Source organism: Heloderma suspectum, chromosome 12 (genome assembly GCF_057233095.1).
Source record: "Heloderma suspectum isolate Gila_16-S chromosome 12, 16-S_ref, whole genome shotgun sequence".
NCBI lineage: Eukaryota > Metazoa > Chordata > Lepidosauria > Squamata > Helodermatidae > Heloderma > Heloderma suspectum.
In genome coordinates, this window is record NC_139469.1 from 21,199,791 (window position 1) to 21,225,699 (window position 25,909).

Below are 25,909 nucleotides of genomic sequence, written 5' to 3' on the forward strand. Positions count from 1 at the left end.
GCAAGCTGTTTTGTCAGTGAATAATATGCTGCAGCCTAGTTGCATCAACTATAGAACCAAACTTTATAGTATGCTCACCATTATCAAAGTCAATGTATTTGGAAATCTTGTGCCAGGTGCGATAGTAGAAATGCCGAACCTGCTCCTTGTTTTTCACCATGCTTGCTGGCTTGCTTTTCTTCTTATACTTCAGGGCAATATTGTTTTGAATTGCTTCAAAATCTTTCCCATGCTGAAAAAGCAAATGTTCCACACAAATTGAGAAAGAATGGTGGACCTGAGGGTGAACAGCCAGAAGGCTTCTTCTGAACTTGGTTCTGCCTTTCATATATTTGGGCAATTTTCACAGAAAGGCTTTCAGAATTTGGTAGTTATTGCAGAATGCCTACAGAAAGTGGCTGTGTATGCAAAATATCCAAAGTTCAACCCCTAGTGCAGAGGTGGGCAACGGCAGGAGGTCTGGGGGCCATTTTTGCTCCTCAGGCCACATCCCCCCCTGCGGTCTCCCTGTACCCTGATTTTTTAAAAAAATCCCTAGAAATTGGCTGTTAACAAGCTAAATTTAACCCTTTTCGCATTCTGTAGTGGCTATAGAGCACTGAAAGGGTCAAATGTAGCTTGCGAACCAGCTACATTTGGTCGTTTCAGCGTTCTGTAGAGCTAAACCTGCCACCCCCTTTCCCAACTTCCCCCCCACTGCTGCCCCCAAGAGGCTGGATTAGACAGATTAGGAATGAGCTTTCCCAGGATAAATCTCTGATACAGGCAGCAGGGCAGAGAACATGGATGAAATACCCACTTTATGAGTTACAATTAGGGAGTAATCCTATGGCCGCTAGTCAGCAGCTAGATGGCCGTAGGATATGTGGTTTTCTGAAAACCGACCTCGGAGCCCGTGCTCTGAGGTCGGTTCCTGGAGAACTGACCTTCCCCCCTTCTACGCTGCCTCGCAGCGTAGAATTTCGCTCAGAAGAGGAGGGTGGAGCAGCCAAAATGGGGTGTTCTGGGGTAGGGAAGGCAGAAATGCCAGTACGACACATCCTATGTGCCGTCCAGCAGCCTCCTCCCCTGCTCCGCCTTCCCGCGGCTAGACAGTCAAAATCAGCTGTCCAGCCGGAAATGCAGAGCAGGAGAAGCGCAGAGGGAACAATCCCCTCCGTGATTCTCCTCCCCTGCATTGACTAGGCGGTCGCCTATGAGTTTGGAGGCGGCTGCCTATCCCCACAGGATTGCGCCCTTAATGTACAATATACCTGAGAGAGGCTAGGACAGTTAGAAGAAATGTGTAAGTTTCAAATGGCTTAAATAAAAAAAGGAAAATTGTTTACTACTTACAATACTCAACTGTTCAACGGAACTAGAAATGTTAAGAGTTTGATTTAAATACGGCTAGAGGACGTGGCAACTGCCAGCTGCTGGACACACCCACCTCATAGAGGCCCTCAAAGAAGGTATTCTTGTCCTCTGTGCTCCACGATTCCCACTGCCGCCTAACCTTCTTGCCTTCTTCCTTCTCTCCAGCTGAGGAGCCCAGGTTTCTTGCAGTAGCTTTAGAACTGCCAGCTGGGGTGCCAGGAGGGATTCCTGATGAGCTGCCAGATGAGGCCCCGCCATTATCTGCACCTTTAGGAAACAAGGCCAGCACTGCATGTTTTCCAATACTAAGTTCGCTGTTCATAGTACAGATCTATTCAAAAGCTGTACTGTTTTTTCAAAAAAATGTGACAATGTCAACATTTCCTTAGCACTATAAACACTTTTTAAACTACTTCAAGGACCTGATGGTTAGAAAGCAGGATATAAATCTTTTAAAAATAAACAAGAACTAAAAGGCCTCTTAAAAATTCCATTTCATTTCAATAAACAGTAAAGACAATTTTGGATTTTGACAGTATATTTGGAAATGGAACCTGTTGTCATTCACCCAGTTAAGTACATAGTTCCTATATTTTCTATTACCAAGAGCTAAAAAAAAAGGGGGGGATTCTAAATGCTATTACAAAGGAGTTGAGGAAAACCGATACTTGGTTCATGGGACGGAAAACAAAACTAGACACTAGGTTGAAATGAAATTGGGTTTAAGAGTAAAACCATTCCTAACTGATGTCACACTTTAAATTGCCAGATCTGTCTGAAAGGACAACTGCTTTCCAACCTTACTTTGAGTATTATACACAATTATTCCTACCACTTGGAAGGTACTTTTCTATTCAAAATGGAGTGTTTGTGTTTTTATTGTACCACTTCACAGCTCTTGAAAAATACCTGACTACTTAAAGCTACAATGGATGCTAGGCAGAGAAGCGCTAACAAGCTTCCCAGTTAAACCTATGGAATGGTGGAATGGCTGCAAGCCTACCAACGCTGCCCTTCGACATTACAAGAGCATGCAAAATGAACAGGAGTTGATGTCCAAGGGGGTCAGGGCTCTTGGGCATAGGCCTGCCTACTTCTGGTAGTAGGCTCCATCCACATTCCGTAATGCAATGGCATCCTAAGGCAGGGGTGAGAAACCCTTTTCCTACCAAAGAGTGTTGAGCCATGGGAAGAGTCAATGGGAGGAGGTGGGTGGAGCCAGATCCAGTGGTGGGTAGGGCTAGCAGCATTGCATAGCACTGTGCCACCTCACATGAAGTTAGACCAAGGGCCACATATAGCCTGCAGGTCCCAGACACCAGCTCCAGGGGACGCTATCACTGGGCTGGAATTATAGGGTTAGCCATGACATTTCCTGGCCACAGGTAGGATGCGGCAGGAAGGCAAGCCCCTATGTCCTCACAAGTGCCTCATGATGCTTCTAAGAGGGTTGGGGAACCTAAAGTTTCCTGAAGGTAGCTATGCTACAATCTCACAAGAATGAATTGCTTATGTGAAACATGAAACACTGTATTAAAGCAAACAAACTCCTCCAATTTGGACTCCATTACCTGTGGAAGAAATGAAAAGAAATATTGCAGGAACACTAGTGGCATCCTGACCTAAATAAGCTTACTTGAGAGTAAGTCACAGATTTCAATGGGGCTTACTTCCTGAAAGTACACTGCAACATCACTGCATGCTCCAAACAAACGTTTGTTGGGGAAGATCACTGCACACAAAACCAACAGACCCTTCTCCTCAGCCTAAATGCAAAGAGCAACATCTTTACTTCACACAATGGTTTGCGCTTGTCCAGTGGAATTTGGCACCCTCGCTCCTTTGACTAGCTGCCTTCAGTCCCATATCACAAACAGCTTTTCCAACTCCCCTCTGTTTCAAAGGCAGTTTATCATTTAGCAGAGGACTACTCAAGTAAAGTACATATAAAGCACCCTGAGGTTCACAGAAGTAGTTTCACAGTTCTAACGATCTGGGCCATCCTGTCTACCACAGAATTGTGCAAGTTGGCTATCCTACTTGGCTATACTTGACACTTCCAACAAGACAGTTGATTACCCAAGAAGAAAAACAAGACTGTTAGTGAGCCTCTACCATCTTTGCAGCAATTCAGAAACACAAAACAAAGAACTGGCCTTACCAGGTGAGCTAGTTCTATACCTATGTGACAACCAGGAAATAACCCAATACAAGAAAATTTTAAAAACGGTATCTAGATCACAAGAACTGCATATGGGTGAGAAAAGCTTTATTATCAATACTATCTTTGAAAGGCTTAAAAGCATATGCAACTATGCCAGCTCAGAAATTATCAGTATCAGGTGTAATCACCATTACGCCAATACAACATCATTACCTGTGTTGGTGTGCTGGTATAACCAGCAATGTTCTGGGATATCACAGGAAAGCAGATGAAAAGACAGTGAGCTGGCAATTGCCGCTGTCAGTTTGGCGAGGTGTAAAATTAAGCAAAGCTGTTGCACTGTATGAAACTGGGTGAAGAGAGGTGTGGGATTGTTGCAAGGCTGGGAATGTCACCAAAGAGGCATCCACAAAGGATTTAGGCCACTGTGGGGCTTGCGTTGTTACAACGTCTCTACATGACTAAGCTATGGTAAGCAAGTGCAGCAACAGTGTACTGGAACTGACACCCAGAACAGCAAGAGAGCCAGCATGCTGTTGTTAGGATATTGGACTGGGACCTAGGAGAGACCAGGTTCTAGCCCCCACTCAGCCATTAAGCTCACTGGGTGACTTTGGGCCAGTCACTTACTCTCAGCCTAGCCTACCTCACAGGCCTGTTGTGCGGATTACATAAAGAGGATCGTGCATGCTACCTTGGGCTCCTTGAAGGAAAAATGGCAGGATATAAATGTATCAAATAATTAAATAAGATGAGTCTGCCACACTTACTAAGATGGCATCAGTCACGCTTCACCAGTGCATGCTGATTCATGTCCTGTTGCAACTGAGCAAATCGATAGAATGGGATGTCCAACCTGTACTATAATTTGTTACATTACAAATTACAAAACTGAATAAAGGGCAAGGAGGAAGGCTAAGGAAGCAATCATTTATCCGGCACACTTATTTGCTGCATGTAAACGGGTGTTTCTCAGAGCAATCCCTTAAATGTCAATGATATACATGCAAATTTAAAATACTGTGTACAGTGTGGATCTGCCCCAAGAATTTAAAAGAGGTAAGATATACTATTAAACCAGAATTTTAAAGGAGTCAATTATAACGAGTCACTATTAAAACCAGTAAAACCACAGAGTTGAGGGGAAAGGCCAGTCCATGCAGCTTGTCAAGAAACACTTAGAACATCTTAAAATGAATTCAAATAAGCAGGTCCTGACAAGCCACAGCTATCACTGAAGGAATCTCAGGGCTCTTTCACACATTACAGCTTGACATGAAGTTCAATCACTATACTGGAAAAGGTGTATTTTATGTAACATGTGAATGGCAATGTTTTTTTCCCCGCCCCAGGCACGTGCACTGAGAAGCCAAATCTCTCCTGGATCCAGCCCAACAGTGTGGATGATTCCATGGGTGAAGGAATGGCTAAAATGTGCAAACAATGCAAAAGTCCAAGGGACTACGAATGCTACAGAGGCCAGGATTACAATGCAAAATGGTTTCCCCCCTTAAATTGGGGCACTAGGCTGAAAACAGCAAAGAAAAATGTAAAATATATTACATTGGAAAGAAAAAATATATATGAAAACATGCTAGAATCATGTGCTTAGTAGCATAAGAATGCTAAGAGGGAGATGCCATTTTAGGCTGTGTTAAGGGAAGCATTGTTTACAAGCCATGGGAAGGGGCCATTAGAAAGAGACCAGGTTCGCATGACGCAGGAGTGGTTAATAAGCCATGATGGCTTATTAACCAACCCTGCGTGTGGCAGTTGTGTGCCGCCCGATTTACCTAATTACTCTCACAGGATGCAGCTTATCATGATGTACAAACCTGGCAAGGGTAAGTGGCTGGGGTGGTTAACAAACCACTCAGAACCCACAGTCTGTTGTAGGGTTCCTGGGTGGTTTGTTAACCACCACACCCACCTTTTCCAGGCTTGGACATCACAACAACCTACATCCAGCAAGGGTAATTAGGTAAATCGGGCAGCATAGAACTGGCATGCGCAGGGGTGGTTAACAAGCCACTGCGGCTTATTAACCAACCTCCTGTCATGCCGGCTGAGTAAAAGAGAGGAAACAACGAGTGGATATTAACCAAGTGAATGAAGGCATTCAGCTCAGTGGAGAGGAGGTTTGAATGAATAAGGATAAAACGCTATGCGAGAACACTGTAAAGGGAATCCTTTCCAGGAGAAAAGGTATTAAGCCAGTGTGGTGTAGTGGCTAGAGTGCTGGACTGGGCGTCAGGAGACCCGGGTTCTAGTCCCCGCTCGGCCATGGAAATCCACTGGGTGACTTTGGGCCAGTCACAGACTCTCAGCCCAACCCACCTCACAGGGTTGTTGTTGTGAGGATGAAATGGAAGAGGAGGAGGAGGATTATGTACGCCGCCTTGAATTCCTCGGAGGAAAAAAGGCAGGATATAAATGTAATAATAAGTATTAAAAATATGCTCTCCTGTCATAACTATATGAGAATTTCCATGTGTACTGAATTCAATGAACCATGAAGAAAACTTACTTCTCAAGATAAAAGTCTAGCCTCTTCAAAGCAGAGAACATCAGGAGCAACACAGGCACAACATAGATATCCTCAAACTTGTGGAAGAGAATGTATTTATTTTTCTTCCGGAACTAACCATTACCTTTTAATAAAACGCTTCATACGCCTCAAGCACTACCTCTCAACTTTTTGGGGAGAACTGCACATCATGCTCAATACACCCCACTGAGAGCAAGCAAACATGTGAGAGAGGTGAACACCACATGATTATCTTGCTGATTTGTATCAGAATCCTGAAAATTTCCACTTAAAAAAAAGGTTAAAAGCCAGCCAACAACAGGCTTGGAAGGCTCATTTAATTTGTATGTGATCTCATGGTTTCCAAACCCATCTTAGTTTTAAGGGGCTTAGCAACTAATATGAATATTTAGAGGAAGGAAAATAAAAGCTGTTAGCCCTAATTTAAGCCTTTTGATCCACACATGGAGGATGCCAGAAACCGCTTTCATGTGGGAATGCTCCATGCAGTACTTGTAGACGCTGCAAGGCTGTCGTCCAGATGCCTAATGGAGTTAATTGCATGGAGGTCATGCAATGCCAAAGTCATGTGGTGCGGGCAGGAAGGGTCTTCACACTATTAGGTCGATCCGTGTGGCACACTGTTCCCAATCATTACAGCAGCTTGGCTGAGCCTGCCACACACAGATCTCTGACAGCCTCCCTGTGGGGTCATAATATATGAAGTTCTTGAGTAACTACAACTGACTGGCATGGTAAGAGAGGGCCTGCCCACCACCAATTCCTTGGTGTCCAAAGTATTTATGCAAATGTTAATTACCTACAATCAGTATGCAAATTAGATAGTCTTCTGTCTTTTATCATGTGTACCCAGTGGAGCTCTTCGTGCTGAACAGAGGCAAGAGCCTCATATTGGAGAGGTAGCATCTAAGGCACTGCTGTATATCATTGCCTGTTCAGAACTATGGAACTATTCTATTCCATAAACTAGGAAGATGAAGACTTAAAAATCTACAGGCCTAAGAGGAAATGGTTATCAACCTTTTTATAGGCCAAGACTGCAATCCAGGACACAGTTAGGGTACCCAACTCTCATTGATGTCAATGGAATTTAGCTAGCCTGATTCTAGGATTGTGGCTCTAAAGGTTTCTGAACAGATTTACTGTATGTTCCTGGAACACGCATCCTAAATTATTTACTTCTAGGGTTCTTTTTCCTGGATGCATTTTCAATTGGGGCACCCAAGACTCACTGGCTACATAACGTCAATGCACGTCTCACCCAGATTATTTGAGTGCTCATGTAACAAATGTGGGGACATAAGCTGCTTGTAGCCCAAGTCACACACAAAGAAGTGACAAGTTAGCTAAACAAAATGTGGCACTAAAGCAGAAGCCAGGAGCAGGAGGAGCATCCTATGAGGACATGCCCCAAATGAGCTATGGCAAATGTTATTATTATTATTATTTTTAAGTACACAGGTGCGTCAAACCAATATGAATGCTTGAGTGGAAGACAACCCGTCACATGTCAACTGCAAAATATTCCAAGCATTACAACAATTCAGCGAGGGGGTAGCCCACCAAGGTGATTATCTGCAACCATCTTGTGAAACCAAGGATTGGAGATGAGAAGCATCATGCTATTCTAAATGGGTCCTGACCACAGCATCCCAGCCAGCTATGGTGACCAAGGATGCGGAAACTTCCATCTCCAAATGTTGAAAATTAGAAAAAAGCTCTTCACTATTGATTCTGAAACCTTGATATATAATACAAAAATGCATCTAGTAGTTCGCATTTTCCTTCTGATTTTTGAGTACACACGTTGCAGTGATTGCAGGAAATCACTGAGGTTAAAATGTTGAAGAAGTCAAATGGCCACTTACTCCTGTTCTACAGTATCTAATAAAGAAGAATAGAAAAAAAAAAACTTACTGAAAAGCCATATCTGAAAGGAGAACAATTGTCTAAAATCTGGTACTAGGAAGCCTTTAAAGATTTAACCAGATTGTTTTTTTTACTCACTGAGTTTTGCATATTTCTTTATTTATCTTTGTTATAATTTAACCCATCCCCCCAGCAATAACTTACAATAGGATATCAAACCCATGAAAAGTTGCTCCAAATATACAACAATTTGTAAAATCACAAAAACACATCACTTAGGGGTTATTCACTACACAGATACAAGCAAGCTCAAACCAATGGGATATAACTAGCAACAATTTAAAATTAAATACTAGGTTTAACAAGCATGTTGTTAATTTCTCTCCTGCCACCTCTCTTGAACATCCCCAGAAGACATTTCCATGGATTTTGAAAGGAGCCCTCCCTGAAGATCAATGTGAGATGATCTTCCCAAACAATTCTTCTGCAGTATGAATGCAACACAAGGCTGTTTCTAATCCCGCCAAAACACAAGGGCAAACCAAGGAGGGCAGTTCCAGTACATATCATCCAGTTCTATTTTGCCTACAACATGCATGGTTCTGTGAACTAAACCACAAACTGAGCAAAAAAATTGCTTGAGATCCGAAATAATTACAAGTTGATAACTAAGAAATGGAAATCCTTTGGGGAAAGAAAAGGGTCGCTTTTGCATTGATAAATACAATTTTCTTCGGAAACGTTTCATAGGATACTTTTATCTGCCCAAAGCTCATATTATACTTCAGTTAAACTGCAAAACCTCAATACATATTTTAATGTCTCTCAGCAATAATTTAAAAAAATGTGGCAATGTCAGGTATACTGTAATAATTGAAATAACTGCACACATTGAATGAAGTTTGAAAGCATCCAGTCCCACAGATCTATGTGCTAAGGTTCTGAAAGGTAAAATCTTTTTTAAGAAGCAATGTTTGAAATGACCTGACCATTTCACTGTATCTAAAATTCGAAATGGAATTTGTTGTTAAAGACTGGCCAGTGTGTCCCTTTGTTAACTCACAATTCAGAATCATCATCATAAAAATAGTTTAACTGATGAACAGACTCATACATGCAAGGACAAACATAAGCACTGGAACTCTGTTTGCTGTTTGTGCCACGGCTGAAGAGGCAAGTTGTTCATTTTTAAAAAGGTAGCGGGTTTCTTCAGCAATTCAAAGGTTATGGCAAGAAGAAGCAAGCCCTGTATGCCCTTGGCAACCAGATTCTAGGTATGCTGTCTCCCAAGTGCTTAGGAAATCTATAGCATGTGACAGAGGAGACAACTGATGTGAGAAAAGCAAGCATCACTGAAAGGAAGGTGTACACGAGCATAGCCGTGCTCTTGTAGAATTTTTATGCCTTTCAATGTGGCTTCTGCAACCGATGTTGGGTAAGTTGTGCCCAATGCAATTAAAAATCAGAGGGAAGGAACCATAGTTCAGTGGTAGAGCACATGCTTTGAAGCAGAAGGTCCAAGGTTCAGTCTTTGGTATCTCCAGTCAGAAGGATCAGATAGCAGAAGATGTGAAAACCCTCAGCCCAAGACACTGGAGCGCCACTGCCAGTCAGAGTAGACAATACTGGGCTAGATGGAGAAACAGCCTGATAAGGCAGCTTCCTAGGATCCTAGCTACTAGTAAGAATTAGATCAGTTTAGGATATTGCTGAATTCCTCCAGTATTTATTTTATTCTCACTTAAATACATTTTAAAAATTAGATCAACTTCAGATTATCAACACACATATCTGAAGTCACATGTCCCCAATTCAAAGCAAGGGAGATCCACACATATAAGTAACCTTTCACACAAGCAGCCAATGCAGATCTAGATCCCACTAGACGGGCTGGGTGTGTCTTTTAATGTGGATAGGAATAAGCATCCAAATGAGAGGCTACTGGCTGCTATACATGCCAGACTGCAGCCAAAGATTTTATGGGGGGGGGGGTGTTTAAAAAACAGTGCAAAGAGTGAAATAAACTAAGCTAACAAAATGGCATTTCTGTAGCTGGACCAGTGTCCATCTCACCCTGCTTACTGAGTTGATCCAGTCAATGTGTAAGTTTTTTCTATGTTCTACATCACTTCATTAAGAAGTGAGTAGATCTACCAACTTTTGCCTGCATTGACCTGTACACATTTATAGTAAACTAGATTAGAATTGATCATATTATGAGAGAACTGGGATCAATCCTCTAGACTTTGAGAAACTGATTTGACACCATGCTCTTCATCAGCATTAACGATTTCTAGTAATACTTTTTAGGAGTACTGATTCTGTCATTCTTATCTATAAGAACTCTTCCAAGATGATAGAAGGTTTGCTTTGATAGGTCGTGTCTTATGAAATACACTTCTACACATCATCCTTATCAATGTATATGTTCTGTAGCATCTTCATTTCTACCATCCAATATACCAGGATTGCTGGGAGGATATTTTTCATAGAGAAAGTGGCCCAGTGATGACCACTGATTTTTTTAAAATAGACTTAAACATTTCTGCTTGCCCACAAAGGCAAGTTGCTAATGAAATAAATGCTGGCATATGGTAAATCTGCAGAAATGCCTTATAACAATAGCCTAGACAAATATTATGGGGGATTACCTAAAAAATGCCTTCCAACCTATGCGGTGTGGGGGTCGTATGCCAGTATGACAAGCATATACGCTCAAGGACAAGAATTTGTCCAACTATCCACGCATACTGCAAACTTTTTTCCTAGAGCAGCAATGGCTATAAAAGAACCAAAAAAATTACTATTAAAATAAAAACTTAACTCTGGTTCAGAAGTGCTCAAGACGCTCCAACAGTCCACTGCACAGACCACAAGGCAGAACAGTCAAATACTTACATACCGGGGGACTTCAGACCTGCCTCAACAGTAAACCTTTTTTTACCATGAGCCGCACAAAGAGTCTTTCGAGGAGTGCAAGAAAAGATCACTACTCAGGTGCCATTTCTTGGGTAACAGCCAAATCAATATGCCAAGGAAAGCTGAATGCCAGCGATTCAGGTGCTCACACCTCTTGCTCAGTTCCAGTTTGGTAGCCTATAGCAAAAAGACTGAGCAAGGCTTTTAAAGCAGACTGCATGCACGTAGTTAAAGATCACCTTTAACAACAATAGTGATAGTAAAATAAATAATATGTATTATTTGTCATATGTATTTGTGGAACATACACACTGGAGAGTACGCAACCTAAAACCTTGGGACCCAAAGAAGATGTTGGTGGAAGCACAAGGCAAAAAAGAAAAGATAAAACAGTGATGAGGACAAAACCCAAGGGGACTTAAAACGCACCCTCCACCCCATTGCCCGCCTCCCCTTTTGTGCGCTGTGCGTGCGGATGACCAATGTGATCAATACCGTACCTTTCCCTTTCGCAGGAGCAGTAGTAGTGTTGCTGCTGCCGCCACTGCCACCGCCTCCTCCGACTGCACAGGATGCCTGGGAATCCTTCCTTAACCTCTTGCTCTGAGGTCTGACACTGGACCTGAGGAAGTGATGCTGGTCGTGACTGTGGGCAGGCTGGACGGAGGAAGGGGCTGGGGGCAAAGTCGGGGCGGCCGAGGAGGGCCCCCCGTTGGTGTTGCTGCTCTGACTGATCGCCTCCTCTTTCTTTGTGCTGCTGCTGCTGCTGGGAGCTGCCTCGGGTCCCCCTTCGCCTGTCCCTTCTTCTTCGAGGGGCTCCTCTTCGCCAGCCCGCTTGCCCAGCTTTCTCAACCCTTCCTCTGTGGTGGTGGTGGTGCTGCTGCTGCTGCTGTCGCCCAGCTTCACTGTCATCCTGTGAGGAGGAAGAGGAGGGTTGGTGGAAAGGGTGGGGGTGGGGGTGAAGAAGGAGGCAAGGGCCAAAGTGGGGAGGGGGGTGGCGCACAGTCAGCCGAGAGACCCCCGAAGGGAAGCACGGAAAGACAACCCCCCACGCAGCCTGCCTTCGGAGGGGAGAAGTTTAGCTGCAGAAATTCCGCTCAACATGGCCGCCGTTGTTTGTTACTAAATCCCCTTTCGTCGGCTTGTCCCGACCCAACAACCTGTGCCGAAGGGGCAGAGGGGGAAGCGGGGCCCGAGCGGGCCAGAAACCCCTCCAAAGGATAGCCGGCCCCGCCGGGCAACCCCTTGCCCCCTCGCCGGGAAGATTAGGGGCGCCTTCGGCCGGGAAAACGCCGAGGCGAAACTCGGGCGTTTGGAAAGCGCTCGACAGAGGAGGAGGAGGAGGAGGAGGAGAAGAAAACCACCCTCGCGGGGAGAGGCCAGCCGGGGGGGGGCTAAAAGTGACTCTCCCCCACCCCGTCCTACCCATTGTGTGGGTCTTCTAGGCCAGGGGGGCTCTTCTTTCTCCTCACCATGGAGCCGAGGCGATCCGACCTACTGAGGGGGGGGAATTCATATTCCTAGATGCAGCAAGCAAGCAAGCAAGCGGCAGCTTCTCCTCCTCTCTCTCTCGCTCGCTCTCTCTGCGAGCGAGTGTGTGCGTGTGGTGTGTGCGTGTGTGTGTGTGTGTGTGTGTGTGTGTCTCTCTCTCTCTCTCTCTCTTTCTCTCTCGGACTGGGACTGGCCAAGGCTACAAACATTTCCAACTCCCCCCACCCACTTCCAAATTACGAAGCACCTTCCCGATTCACCCGAAAACTGCGTCTTTCTCCCCACCACCACCGTGGCGGAGCTTTCCAGTGCAGCAAAACCAACCGCCGCCACCCAAAATACCTTTGCTCTTTTGTCCCAAACCCACAAAACCCCCAAACACACCGCTTGCTCCCGTCCACGTTTGGCTTTATTTTGTGTTTGAAAACGACAACAACAACAACAACAACCCGGGAACGTTATTTGTTGGTTTGCATTGATTTTTTTTTTAAAAAAAAGAAAATGCTAAGGAGCACATGCTAGAGAGGAGATTTTTTTTATTCCCAAAGGCATTGGTTTTTTAAATTTTTTTTTTTAGGGGGGCATGTTATAGCATCAACTTTTAGGATTTGGAATAAGCAGCCACTAAACTCTTAAATTCAAAACAACTCCATGCCCCCAAAGCCATCTTTCTCTAAACAGTAGAAAGTTTCAGAGCCATAAGGGCATACAAATCCATTTAATGGGTTCAGATGCTACTGAAATCCTTGCTGTTACGATCACATCACTGAGCTCAAAATGTTTGTTCAATAGTATATGAGCATCTTCTGCTCAGACCCCTAAACACACTTCTTTGTATATTGCCAAGAATGCACATGCAAACAACATATTAATCTAGTGATGGGGCTTTTTTTGGGGGGGGGGAGGTAAAATGGTAAAATATTTGGAAGCATGGCAAAGACAAAACAACTTCCAAGAAAGTCATTATTTTGTGACAAACTACTGCTATAACCCTGTACATGCTTACTTGGAAGTAAGACCCACTGGCCTCTATGAGACGTACTTATGAGTAAACATGCATGGCTCGTGCTACACTAATAAAATACGATTTCCTTCTGACACACAAACCAAAATTCAGCCATCAACAACAAAAACAGAGCACCAACAATAATCCCAAATCTCAGGCTAAAAATTTAGCACACATCAAAATGCATCACACTTCAGGATCCAGGTGGATGTACAATTATTTCATAATAGATTTGTTAGGTAAGGAAACCCAAGTACAGGTCACTCTTCCCCGACGTAAACCCTCTGACAAAACACGTTTACAAAGAAGCAAGCCCCTTGATTCTAGTTAAATAGAAAGCATCAGTAGGAACCAAATGTTTAATTGTTTAGGGCCACGTTATGCCAATATTTTATTGGGTTTATAAAAGCACCATCCAGGCAAATTAAAAAACAACGTGCTATTGTAATCGACTATCCACACAATAGACCGCTCAATATCACAGACAAAGCAGGTGTCCAGCCAAATGGACATTGAGTACCATCGGACATTTGAAAGGCTTTCATTTTCATTTATCCCGTGATGGTGCCAGACTACCAAAAGTTTTCGATATTCAGTTCAACTCGAAATGATTAATTAAAGGTCCAACACCAGGGGTGGGTAAGTATAAAGACACCGAATCGACTGGTCAGTTTCAACATCCTTTACAAGAGCAGAAGTTCCTCCGCCGTTCTCCCTCCCCAGAGACGCCCTGTACGTGCTGACTTTATCCGGAAGAGCAAACCTTCCTATTCCCTTGCATTTCTCCCATTTATTTTCCTAAACTGCAGCGCTTAGGAACGCTCCAGTTCCACGCGACGCCTGTCAACATTTCCTCGTGCCACAGGCACATCGTGAGCGATGCCCGCTCCCCGATTTAGCTCTCCAAAGATCGCCAGTCTTTCCTCGGTAACCCCCAACCCACTTTACTCTCCCCTCTCCAGCGCTTCCACAGCAGGAGCGAACCAAGTTCTCTTTCCGATCTGCTTCCCCCTTTAGCCCCGCTGTAAGGAACTGGATCGGTGCCTTCGCTCATCTCAGTGGATTTTCACCCGTGGTTCAGCGTGTTTAGGATTGCACTGCGCGTCTTCCCGGCAAATATGCATCCCGGAGGGGTGGCGGCGGACATCCTTTCCCTCAACGCAGAGCATTTAGGCCCAAGTCCTACCTGATACATGGAGGCACCGTTGCAGCGCCGGTACCCGCTCCCAGCAGCCCCCAAATCGTTCCAACTCTTGCAAGCCCCCCCCCCCCCAAAAAGTCTTCCCGGCCGCTTGGATTGCGACTCCCTCTCCTACGCTTCCCTCGCACGCCGAAGACTGATAAGGGCTTCTTCCGCTTCCGCCTTGCCTCCGTGCTCAGCGAAGGGGCGGGAAGGGAAGAGCCGGGGGAGAGAACACCACGGGCCCGGCTGAGCGCGCGGGCAAGCCACGCCCCCACGGCCCCCAAACAAACCGCTTCATTGGCCAGCCGAAGCGAGAGGGGAGGCGGAGCCGGAGGCCGCGGAGGCAAAGGTGACCAATCGGGGGGCCGCGCGCGGCAGATGACACTGGACTCGAACGGGGCCGATGGCGGGGGCGGAGCTAGGAAACGCAACGGGGAGAAGGGGAGGGAAGCGTGTGACAGGACGGGGGAGGGGCCGGCGCGTTCGAGCCGCATCCTCATTGGCTGGGGGGAATGGACGCGCGCCGATCTCAAAGGGGGAGAGGCCTGTGGCGCCTGCCCAGGTTTTCATTGGCAGGCCCCCTCTTTGATTGGCAGGCGGCCATGGCGTTCGCCGCTCGAGGGATTCCCGGGCGGGCGCGCGCGCGCGCGCGCGAGCCGTGTTAAGTCCGTTGCAGCAAAACCAACAAAGAGTCTTGTGGCATCTTGACGACTGACTGTGCCATCCTATGCATGTTTGGACAGAAAAAAAAGTCCTGCAACTCCCAGCATTCCCCAGCCAGCTTGGGAGTTGTAGGACTTTTTTTTTTTTTTCCCCTGTGTAAACATGCATAGGACGGCACCCTCGAAGGGCTAGTTCATGCATTCATACATGAACTAGCCCTTTAAGGGTGCAATCCTATGCATGTTTACACAGGGAAAAAAAAAAAAAAGGCCTGCAACTCCCAAGGGCGTTGTAAAGGGCTAGTTCATGCATTCGTACTGCCATGCGATAAATAAATAAATAAATGCATTCCTACAGCAGAATCGAGTGACAAAAGCTTTTGCGGGCGGCGGCATTACTTGAGGCTGCAGGGAACATATTAGGAGGTGTTAGCAACACCGGCCAGCTGCCTTATTCCGAATCAGACAATTAGTCCACCTAAGAGTAGCTGAAATCAATAATAACAACAACAATAATTAATGAAGTGTACGTTGCAGAGTGTCAGGCAGGAAACCTCCCCAACTCTACTCGGAGACGTCAGGGATTGAACCTGGAACCTTCTCCATGCCAAGCAGGTTCTCTACAACTGAGCCCATGCCCCATTTGTTTTATTTGTTTGATTTGTATACCACCCAAGCGGGAAATACTCTCAAGGTGGGTCGCAGTCATAAAAACAAAACAACCAACAAAAATACAATAATAAAAGCCCCCCCTCCAAATACACCTTTTTTTTTTTTTGCATACAAAGGGTAGCCATCCAATGTTAAGTCCTACTTAGAGCAGACCTATTGCAATGAATGGGTCTTGTTAGTCATGACTAACCTAAGTCCCATTTATTTCGATGGGCCTACTCTAAGTAGGACTAACGTTGGGCACTGACCCAAAGAGCATGGCAGGCTGAACTCCTTTGACATGCCAGTTTTCCACATGCAGGGACCTTCCCGTATAGAAGTCTCTCCAGGCTCCCCTGCAAGAACCAAAAGTGGTGCATTCCAGGAGAGCGGGGTGGGGGGAGAGGGAGACTTGCCGCATGCTTTTCTTCGGAATGAGCCGAGCAGCGTGGGAAGCGGTCGGAAATCTCCGTAGAACAGTCCATTCGGGAAACGCCGCGGCTGCTCGGCCCTGCCTTCGGGTGTTTCCGTAACAGGGGGCGCCGGCCGTTGTCCAGGGCAACGCGAAGCATCTGCGTAAAGGCCCGCCAGGCCTCTCTCCCCTCTCCGGCGAAGGTGGCGCCGCGAGCGGGTAAGCGGCAAACTTACCTGGGGGAAGGGGAGTTATTGGCCTTGCTTCTTTCGATGAATTGCTCGGGGGGCGCTCTGGGGAGGCTTCGGCCCGAGCTGGCGCCCGGGGGGTCGGTCCCGACCGCGGGCGGGTGGAGGGGACCGCTTGTGCGTATTTGGGGTGCGGGGTGGGAGGAGACGCTTTGGGGACCCTGCCGGCTCTGAGGAGGCTGCTTCGGGGGGGGGGTGTGGTGGGGGCGTAGGTGAGTCGCCCCTGTGGAAGAAAGGGCTCTAAAGACCCAATTTGTGGCGCAAGGCTGCTGCCTTTTTTTCAGGGTGCCTTTGCTTTTTCACAGTTGTAAGCCCCAAACAGCAGGATGAGACTCTTCCTTGGCACGGTGATGCGGTGAAGGTGAAGTCCTCCTTCACCTGTTAAATTTCTGTCATGCTGCCCAAAACCCACAGGGAAGCCCAGGGCCTGCCAACCCATTTTTCTGCCTCAGCTGAATCTGCAAATAATAATAATAATAATAATAATAATAATTATTATTATTATTATTATTGCCCAGTAGCCAAAGCTCTCTGGGCAGTTTACATAAATTAAAAACCATTAAAAATACATGGTTGTTGTTCAGTCGTTAAGTTGCGTTTTTCTCTTCGGGACCCCATGGACCACAGCACGCCAGGCCTTCCTGTACTCCACTCTCTCCCGGAGTGTGCTCAAGTCCATATTCATTGCATCTGTGCTGCTATCTAGCCATCTCATCCTCTGTCGTCCCCTTCTCCTTTTGCCTTCAATCTTTCCCAGCATCAGGGTCTTTTCCAGAGAGTTTTCTCTTCGCATTAGGTGGCCAAAATATTTGAGCTTCAGCTTCAGTATCTGTCCTTCCAATGAGCAGTCAGGGTTGATTTCCTTGAGGATGGACTGATTTGACCTCCTTGCAGCCCAGGGGACTCGTAAGAGTCTTCTCCAGCACCACAGTTCGAAGGCATCAATTCTTCGGCGCTCAGCCTTCCTTATAGTCCAGCCATACGTTGCTACTGGGAAAACCATAGCTTTGATTATACAGACCTTTGTCAGCAAGGTGATGTCTCTGCTTCTTACTATGCTGTCTAGGTTGGCCATAGCTTTCCTCCCCAGGAGCAAGCGTCTTTTAATTTCATGGCTACAGTCACCGTCTGCGGTGATCTTGGAGCCCAAGAAAATAAAATCTGTGACTGCTTCCATTTCTTCCCCTTCTATATGCCAGGAAGTGATGGGGCCAGATGCCATGATCTTCGTTTTCTTAATGTTGAGTTTCAAACCAGCTTTTGCACTGTCCTCTTTCACCCTCAACAAGAGGCTCTTTAGATCCTCTTCACTTTCTGCCATTAGGGTGGTATCGTCTGCATATCGGAGGTTGTTGATAATTCTCCCGGCAATCTTAATTCCGACCTGTGATTCATCCAACCCGGCATTTCTCATGATGTACTCTGCATAGAAGTTAAATAAGCAGGGTGACAATATGCAGCCTTGTCGTACTCCTTTCCCAATTTTGAACCACTCAGTTGTTCCATGTCTGGTTCTTACTGTTGCTTCTTGACCCTCTTACAGGTTTCTCAGGAGACAGGTAAGGTGATCTCGTACTCCCATCACTTTAAGAATTTGCCACAGTTTGTTGTGATCCACACAATCAAAGGCTTTAGCGTAGTCAATGAAGCAGAAATAGACGTTTTTCTGGAATTCTCTTGCTTTCTCCATGATCCAGCGAACGTTGGCAATTTGATCTCTAGTTCCTCTGCCTCTTCGAAACCCAGCTTGTACTTCCGGTAGTTCTCGGTTCACATACTGCTGAAGCCTAGCTTGTAGGATTTTGAGCATCACCTTGCTGGCATGTGAAATGAGCGCAATTGTGCGGTAGTTTGAACACTCTTTGGCGTTGCCCTTCTTTGGAATTGGAATATAAACTAACCTTTTCCAGTCTTGTGGCCACTGTTGAGTGTTCCAAATGTGTTGGCATATTGAGTGCAGCACTTTAACAGCATCATCTTTTAGGATTTTAAATAGCTCAGCTGGAAGACTGTCATCTCCGCTAGCTTTGTTGTTAGTAATGTTTCCTAAGGCCCACTTGACTTCACTCTCTAGGATGTCCGGCTCAAGTTCAGTGACCACACTGTCATGGCTATCAGGGACATTAAGATCTTTCCTGTATAGTTCTTCTGTGTATTCTTTCCACCTCTTCTTAATGTCATCTGCTTCTGTTAGGTCCCTGCCTTCTTTGTCCTTTATCATGCCCATCTTTGCACAAAATGTTCCCTTGATATCTCTGATTTTCTTGAAAAGATCTCTAGTCGTTCCCATTCTATTGTTTTCCTCGATTTCTTTGCATTGTTCATTTAAGAAGGCCTTGTTGTCTCTCCTTGCTATTCTCTGGAACTCTGCATTCAGTTGGATATATCTTCCCCTTTCTCCCTTGCTTTTCGCTTCCCTTCTTTCCTCAGCTACTTGTAAAGCCTCCTCAGACAGCCACTTGGCTTTCTTGCATTTCTTTTTCTTTGGTATGGATTGAGTTACTGCCTCCTGAACAATGTTACAGACCTCTGTCCATAGTTCCTCAGGAACTCTGACTATCAGGTCTAATCCCTTAAATCTATTCATCACCTCCACTGTATATTCATAAGGGATATGATTTAGGTCATACCTGAATGGTTTAGTGGTTTTCCCTACGTTCTTCAATTTAAGCCGAAATTTTGCAATAAGAAGCTCATGATCTGAGCCACAGTCAGCTCCAGGTCTTGTTTTTACTGACTGTATAGAGCTTCTCCATCTTTGGCTGCAACCTGCAGCCTGGGAGACATTTTGGACTCCCAGCTGTCCATGGAGGCTCAGGTGTTAGCTGTGAGCCGGACAGCGCTGTATCAACTCCATCTGATACAGCGGCTGCGCCCCTTCCTTCCCGACCATCTGCTCCCATCAGTAGTACATGCCCTGGTCTCCTCTCGTTTAGACTACTGTAATACGCTCTATGTGGGGTTACCCTTGAAGACGGTTCGGAAGCTGCAGCTGGTACAGAACGCGGTGGCTCGCCTGATTAAAGGCATCCGCTGGCAAGATCACATCACTCCAGTGCTGAAGGAGTTGCACTGGTTACCAGTTGTTTTCCGGGCCAAATTCAAGGTGTTGGTTTTGACCTTTAAAACCCTGTATGGTTCCGGCCCAGCCTATCTTAAGGAGCGCCGCAGCTTAACAAGATCAGCCTCGGATGGCCTTCTCTCTGTCCCATCAGCCAGGACAGCTAGACTGCTCAGGACGAGGGAGAGGGCCTTTTCTGTGGTGGCCCCCACTCTGTGGAACTCCCTCCCTAAGGAACTCTGTCATGCCCCCTCTTTAATGAGCTTCCGCCATGCATTAAAAACGTGGTTGTTCAGGCAGGCATTTGGGGTGGGTTAGGATATTTTAGAAAATGTTTTTATTGTAGAATTTTATTGTTTTAAACTGTTTTATTATATGTTGTACATGGCCCAGAGTGGCTGGGTGACCAGCCAGATGGGCGATTAATACATTTAATAAATAATAAATAAAGTACATAATCAATCTGATTTCGATATTGACCATCTGGTGATGTCCATGTGTAGAGTCGCCTCTTGTGCTGTTGGAAAAGAGTGTTTGCTATGATCAGCGTGTTCTCTTGGCAAAACTCTATTAGCCTTTGTCCTGCTTCATTTTGTACACCAAGGCCATGCTTGCCTGTTATCCCGGTGATTTCTTGACTTCCTACTTTAGCATTCCAATCCCCTATGATGAAGAGAACATCTTTTTTTGGTGATAGTTCTAGAAGGTGTTGTAGGTCTTCATAGAACCGATCAACTTCAGCTTCTTTGGCCTCAGTGGTTGGGGCATAGACTTGAATTACTGTGATGTTGAATGGTTTGCCTTGGATTCGTACTGAGATCATTCTATCGTTTTTGAGATTGTACCCCATTACTGCTTTTCCCACCCTCTGCTCTTCCCCAGTAGTATATTGGACACCTTCCAACCTGAGGGGCTCATCTTCCGGCATCATATCTTTTAGCCTTGTGATATGTTCCATGGGGTTTTCTTGGCAAGAATACTGGAGTGGGTTGCCATTTCCTTCTCCAGCGGACCACATTTTGTCAGAACTCTCCACCATGACCTGTTGAGTGGCCCTGCACAGCATAGCTTATGGCTTCAGTGAGTTACGCAAGCCCCTTCGCCACAACAAGGCAGTGATCCATGAAGGGGAAAAATACATTATAAAAGTGTAAAACCATTTACCTAAAACAGATAAATGGGCACCACACACAGAGACAACATACCGAAAACAATTTTAAATCATTAACCATAAGACAAAGGCTGGACCTTTTAAAAACTCATCATATGCTGCCAAATATTTGAGAGAAGAGAAAGGTCTTAACCCGGCACTGTAAAGATAACAATGTCAGCACCAGGCCCTTCTCAGTTCTGCCCCTGCAAATGGCTCTTCTCACTGTTGCCACTGCCTAATGAAAGAAGCACAGTCAAGTTATTCTGGCATCTAAGGCAGAAAACCCCACAATCATCATCCCTATTTATTTCTATCCTGCATTTCTCTCCAAACGGAAGCCTTAAGTGGCTGACAACATCATCGTACAGAACAAATACAATAGGATCAAATAGGATATCGAAAGACAACAATATGAAAAATTATCTAACAATCACAATATGACAAACTTATAAACAAACTGTCAATTCAGAACTTAAATATCAACTCAATAAATACAAAATTCACAGGTGCTTCCCTCAATGGCTGTAAAATTACAATTATAAAAAATTAAGTGACCAGCAGTTTGCTTCTGTTTTATGACACCCCAAAATCAGCTGTTTTTGGTGGCTGCCTCACACTAATGGTACGTAGGACATCTCCATTTAAAGCCCTAAGGGAGCAATCCTATGGCTGCTAGACAGCGGCTAGATGGCCATAGGATATCTTGTTTTCCGGGCTCCAACATTGAAGCCTACGCTCCAAGGTTGGTTCCCGAAGAACCAACCTCCCCCAACTTCCGTGCCACCTCGGAGGCAGTACGGAAAAGCCCTGTCCTCTGCACTCACAAGAGGAATGTGGAGTGGCCAAAAAGGGGTGTATCTGGGGGCGTTCTGGGGTGGGGAGGGCAGAAATGCCTGTATGACACATCCAAGGTGTTGTACAGCAGCCTCTTCCCCCGCTGCGTCCTCCCGCTGCTAGACAGCTGCAATCATCTGTCTAGCTGAAAATGCAGGGCAGGAGAAGCGCGGAGGGAACAATCTCCTCTGTGCCTCTCCTGCCCTGCATCGAATAGGCGGTCACCTCTAAGAGAAGCCTATCTGGATAGGATTGCACCCTAAGTGACTTGGGTTGAGGTATTTAAAGAAATGGCTTCTCTTGTACCAACCTGCCTATTTACTGAAGTCCTTTGTTGATGTCCTTTTCAAACAACCTGCCCCTGCCATCAAAAGTGAGGAGGATGGCGACCCAGGAACAGAGATTTATGGTTGTGAAGCATCGTTTGTGGAACTCCCTTCCCAGGGAGGTTTGGCTACTGCCTTCTTCATTGTCTACCATGGGAATTGTATTAAACTGTGGGGTATAAATCCCTAACACAAATAATAATCATTTTAGTTCTGGGTTAAGACTCTGTTCACAGAAGTCTTTTCAATATATTGGTCGATTTTAATTGAGGTTCATCTTGTGTCTTTTTATTGTGTTTTTAGTGGATGTTGTTTGATTGGTATTGTGCTTTTATGGGATAGTAAACCAACCTGAAACCAGCTGTTATATAGAGTGATATAATTTGTAAACAAATAAAATCTCTATGCTGGGGAAGTCTCACCTGTTGAATTACTACGTGGGCCATGCAAGCTGTTAAAAGCAAAGGAGGCTTGCTATGCAGAAAGCGGCAACATCCCTAGCTGGGGCTCTCGGATTGAATAAAATTTACTCCATGAGGGGAGACATTCCATGCCCCCCAGCTCCAGGAAGGTGGATGAGGCTAGCTACATTTCCTAAGCAATGCTCTTAGGAAGATTTATGTATGTCCAGTTGCAAATACATCTTCAATGAATGAACAGCATTGGCTTATGGCATCTTTAAAAACTTAAGGAATTCACTGTGGTATAAACATTTGAAGACTAGTCCACAAACAAATTATGCCACAAAGTATGTTAGGTTTTAAGGTGCTACAAGACCTCGTTTCTGTTGAAACAAGCTAATACCGTTACAATACATGGAAGTTCTGTAATGAAAACAATAGTCAATTTCAGCATTATAAGTTTCCTAGGGCTGCAGTCCTGTGCACTCTTACCTGGAATTAAGCCCCATTAAACTCAGTGGGCACGCATAGGATTGTGCTGCAAAGTTACTGGCATACACATTTTTAAACTAGCCAGCTAAAAGGCTTGTAGCCTGTGTTTCCATGCTGCCTATGGAGAGGAAGCACCGCCCTCCATGGCTAATATGGAAGGCTTCTAGCCTCTTAGCATGCTAGCAAAAACAACTTGCCTTTTACCAAGTGGTCTATTTTTCTGTGATGCCAGAGTTCAGCCCTGCCAGAGTTCAGCCCTGCCTTGAAGCTGTGCTCGTTCAGCTGGAAATTCTGCCAACTTATCCATGGAGTGCGAAGGCTGATAGTAGGTGCTTGGAGCCTTTGATTTTGCTCAGGTGGACCTTTGTCTTTAATAAAATAATACTTATGTGTTAGGACTGAGCCTCAGTATTCTGAACAGACTCCTGGGGCTTAGCTCTCTCTCAGATCAAATTTTTAATTAATTCCAGGACTGAGAGTGCTTTTTACCGGGATATCTAGACCTGTTTAATAGGCATTCAGCTGTGTGCTTTTTCTTCCAGGTTTTGTTCTGATGGTACTCTTTCATTTGTTGCTGTTTTATTGTATTTATATTTTTATATCTTCATATTTTATATTTTATTATAAGCTGCCCTGGTAAAATTCTTTGAAGGGAGTGATATCAGTATTCTAAATAATAATAATAATTAGTATTATTATTATGCACAGTTGGACAATTTCGTAGGGACCAACACTACCTTTGTTTTTTATGCCTTGGAGAATAAGTTGTTGTTGTTGTTGTTCAGTCGTTCAGTCATGTCCGACTCCTCGTGACCCGATGGACCATAGCACGCCAGGCCTTCCTGTCCTGCGCTCTCTCCCGGAGTGTGCTCAAGTTCATATTCATTGCAGCGGTGATGCTATCTAGCCATCTCATCCTCTGCCATCCCCTTCTCCATTTGCCTTCAATCTTTCCCAGCATCAGGGTCTTTTCCAGGCAGTATTCTCTTCGCATTAGGTGGCCAAAATATTTGAGCTTCAGCTTCGGTATCTTTCCTTCCAATGAGCAGTCAGGGTTGATTTCCTTTAGAATGGACTGATTTGACCTCCTTGCAGTCCAGGGGACTCGTAAGAGTCTTCTCCAGCACCACAGTTTGAAAGCATCGATTCTTCAGTGCTCAGCCTTCCTTATAGTCCAGCTCTCACAGCCATACGTTGCTACTGGGAAAATTATAGCTTTGATTATACGAACCTTTGTCGGCAAGGTGATGTCTCTGTGATATAATAATATAACATATTATTATATGGAGAATAATAATATTGTTCAAACCCATAGAAAGGCTGTAATTTTAATTAGAGACCCTATTATGGGTGAGAAACCAGTCATGGATGGAAAAGTACTGATTCTAGAAGAGAATGGAGCTGGCAGGTCCAGCTTCTGTGCCCAGCATGGTGTGGCAAACGCTGGGCCCCATGAGCCTGAGGAGCCCATTGCTGATGCCAGCCAGTCCTTCTTAATTTTTAAAATTCTTTAAGAAATAGCTTAGTGCTCTAGAGAAAAGTACCAGGCAAGATGGCTAAAGCTTTCATCAATTTTCCCAGAATGCCTCTGGGCTTTAATGAGGGCCCAGAGCTATTCTAGGGAAAGTAAGATAGTGGCAGCCGTCTTACCCAGTGTTCCTCTTCTGAGCGCTGGGCTGGGCTCTGCTATCCATGCTGACTGCAGCACTACCCTCTTGGTAAGCTTGCAGCAGGGTGGCACTCAAGGCTGGCACTGTCCCAGTGAGCTGGGATTGTAATGGAAATGGATCATGATTAGACTTCAGATTGTGGGTCTACTTTGTTTTGCTTTTTATTACAACACCCAAATCCACCAGCTGGTATCATGTATAAAATAGTGGTGTTGTGTGTGTGCCAGATGGAAAATGGTGGCGCAGAAGCAAGTACCTACCACACCCCACGAGCCATACACTGGAATGACCTGCGTATACAAATACACATCTATCATTTGTGTTACTTCAGATCAATAATTCTAAGACTCCAACTTTGAAAAAATAAAGTATTTTTGTTGTTACTGTTGTTAAATAATTGGGAGTCAGAATTAGGGATGTGCGGACTGTGTAAGATCCACTCCATCTGTGTTTCACGGATTGTCAGGCGCCTTTTGTTCTGTCATCCACCCACAGACGGATGCGAATTTTTTCGCCATGCGGAAAAATACAGAAATAATTATGTAAATATTTACGTAACTATTTACATAAGTATTTACATAATTTACCTCAGTATGTAACATTTAGTGTACTGTCCCCCATTCTATTCATTTCCTCAGCAGGAACATACGTATTTTTCTATGGATTTATATGCATAAATTTTGGGAAAGTAAAAAAAAATCATCCGAAAGTCCACAGACTCCGTGCGGCCTGTGGGGGTCGCTCCGCAGCAGATTCTGCAGGTCGGATTCTTAGAAATCTGAGCTCATTTTAATCCATCTCAAATTTCTCCAGCATTCCTAGTCAGAATACCTCTCCAATCAACTTCAGATCATTGAAGAATGTACTAGTAGATCCCAATCTACCTTCTGCCCACCTCTACTGGCTTATCAAGGGTCCAAGGGAAGACTGAGCGAGCTTTCCTGAAAGGCCACTTTCCCACTACTACTGATCTTGCCTTGCAATGTGCCACTGAAGGGAGTATTGGGTGAATTCTAGGATGGTCATGCTCTCTGTTCACATAGGGCAACGTTGAGGCCCAACTTTCTTGACTGCTGTCTGGCATAAACTGAATGTACAAGCTTGAACATAACTCTACGTACAACATGCAAGGATTCGTTTGCATACAACTCCATGTGGAAAGTACCGTCTGAAAAGTCTGAAAAACCTCATGTGTTGGCAGTAGGATGAATAACTTTGCTTCATATAATATCTTCTTTGAACACTCTGTGTGATCAGGTGACATTCCCTTCCCATACTCCTGAGTGATGAGACATGCGTCTTTCCCACATTTATGGTCTCTAAATTCTTGTATATGTCTATTCAGGAATAGAGATACTTGTAAAATACTTATTTGCATATGAATACATCTATATATATGGGATTAGATTTCTTTTGTAGTGCAATAATCATAGTAAGCCTCCATACGTTCAGTATTCCTAGAC

General features: G+C 45.0%; 2 protein-coding genes across 5 annotated transcripts in view; one reads left to right on the forward strand and one right to left on the reverse strand.

Annotated features, from left to right (window-relative positions):
- CRAMP1 (cramped chromatin regulator 1) overlaps nucleotides 1-14,844 on the reverse strand; it is a 49,629-nt gene extending 34,785 nt beyond the window's left edge. For 2 of the 4 annotated variants that reach the window (XM_084818670.1, XM_084818668.1), the window contains exons 1-4: nucleotides 12,282-14,844; nucleotides 11,357-11,769; nucleotides 1,430-1,623; nucleotides 79-232 (exon numbers count right to left, since the gene is read on the reverse strand). In XM_084818670.1, the coding sequence (XP_084674796.1) occupies nucleotides 79-232; nucleotides 1,430-1,623; nucleotides 11,357-11,769; nucleotides 12,282-12,331 (811 nt within the window). In that variant the 5' untranslated portion in view covers nucleotides 12,332-14,844. The remainder of the gene's footprint in view (nucleotides 1-78; nucleotides 233-1,429; nucleotides 1,624-11,356; nucleotides 11,770-12,281) is intronic. The other 2 variants (XM_084818671.1, XM_084818669.1) reach the window with 2 other exon arrangements.
- Nucleotides 14,845-16,234: 1,390 nt separating this feature from the next.
- IFT140 (intraflagellar transport 140) overlaps nucleotides 16,235-25,909 on the forward strand; it is a 148,756-nt gene continuing 139,081 nt past the window's right edge. Inside the window, exon 1 of the mRNA XM_084818716.1 lies at nucleotides 16,235-16,480. The gene's annotated coding sequence lies outside the window, so the exon portion shown is untranslated. The remainder of the gene's footprint in view (nucleotides 16,481-25,909) is intronic.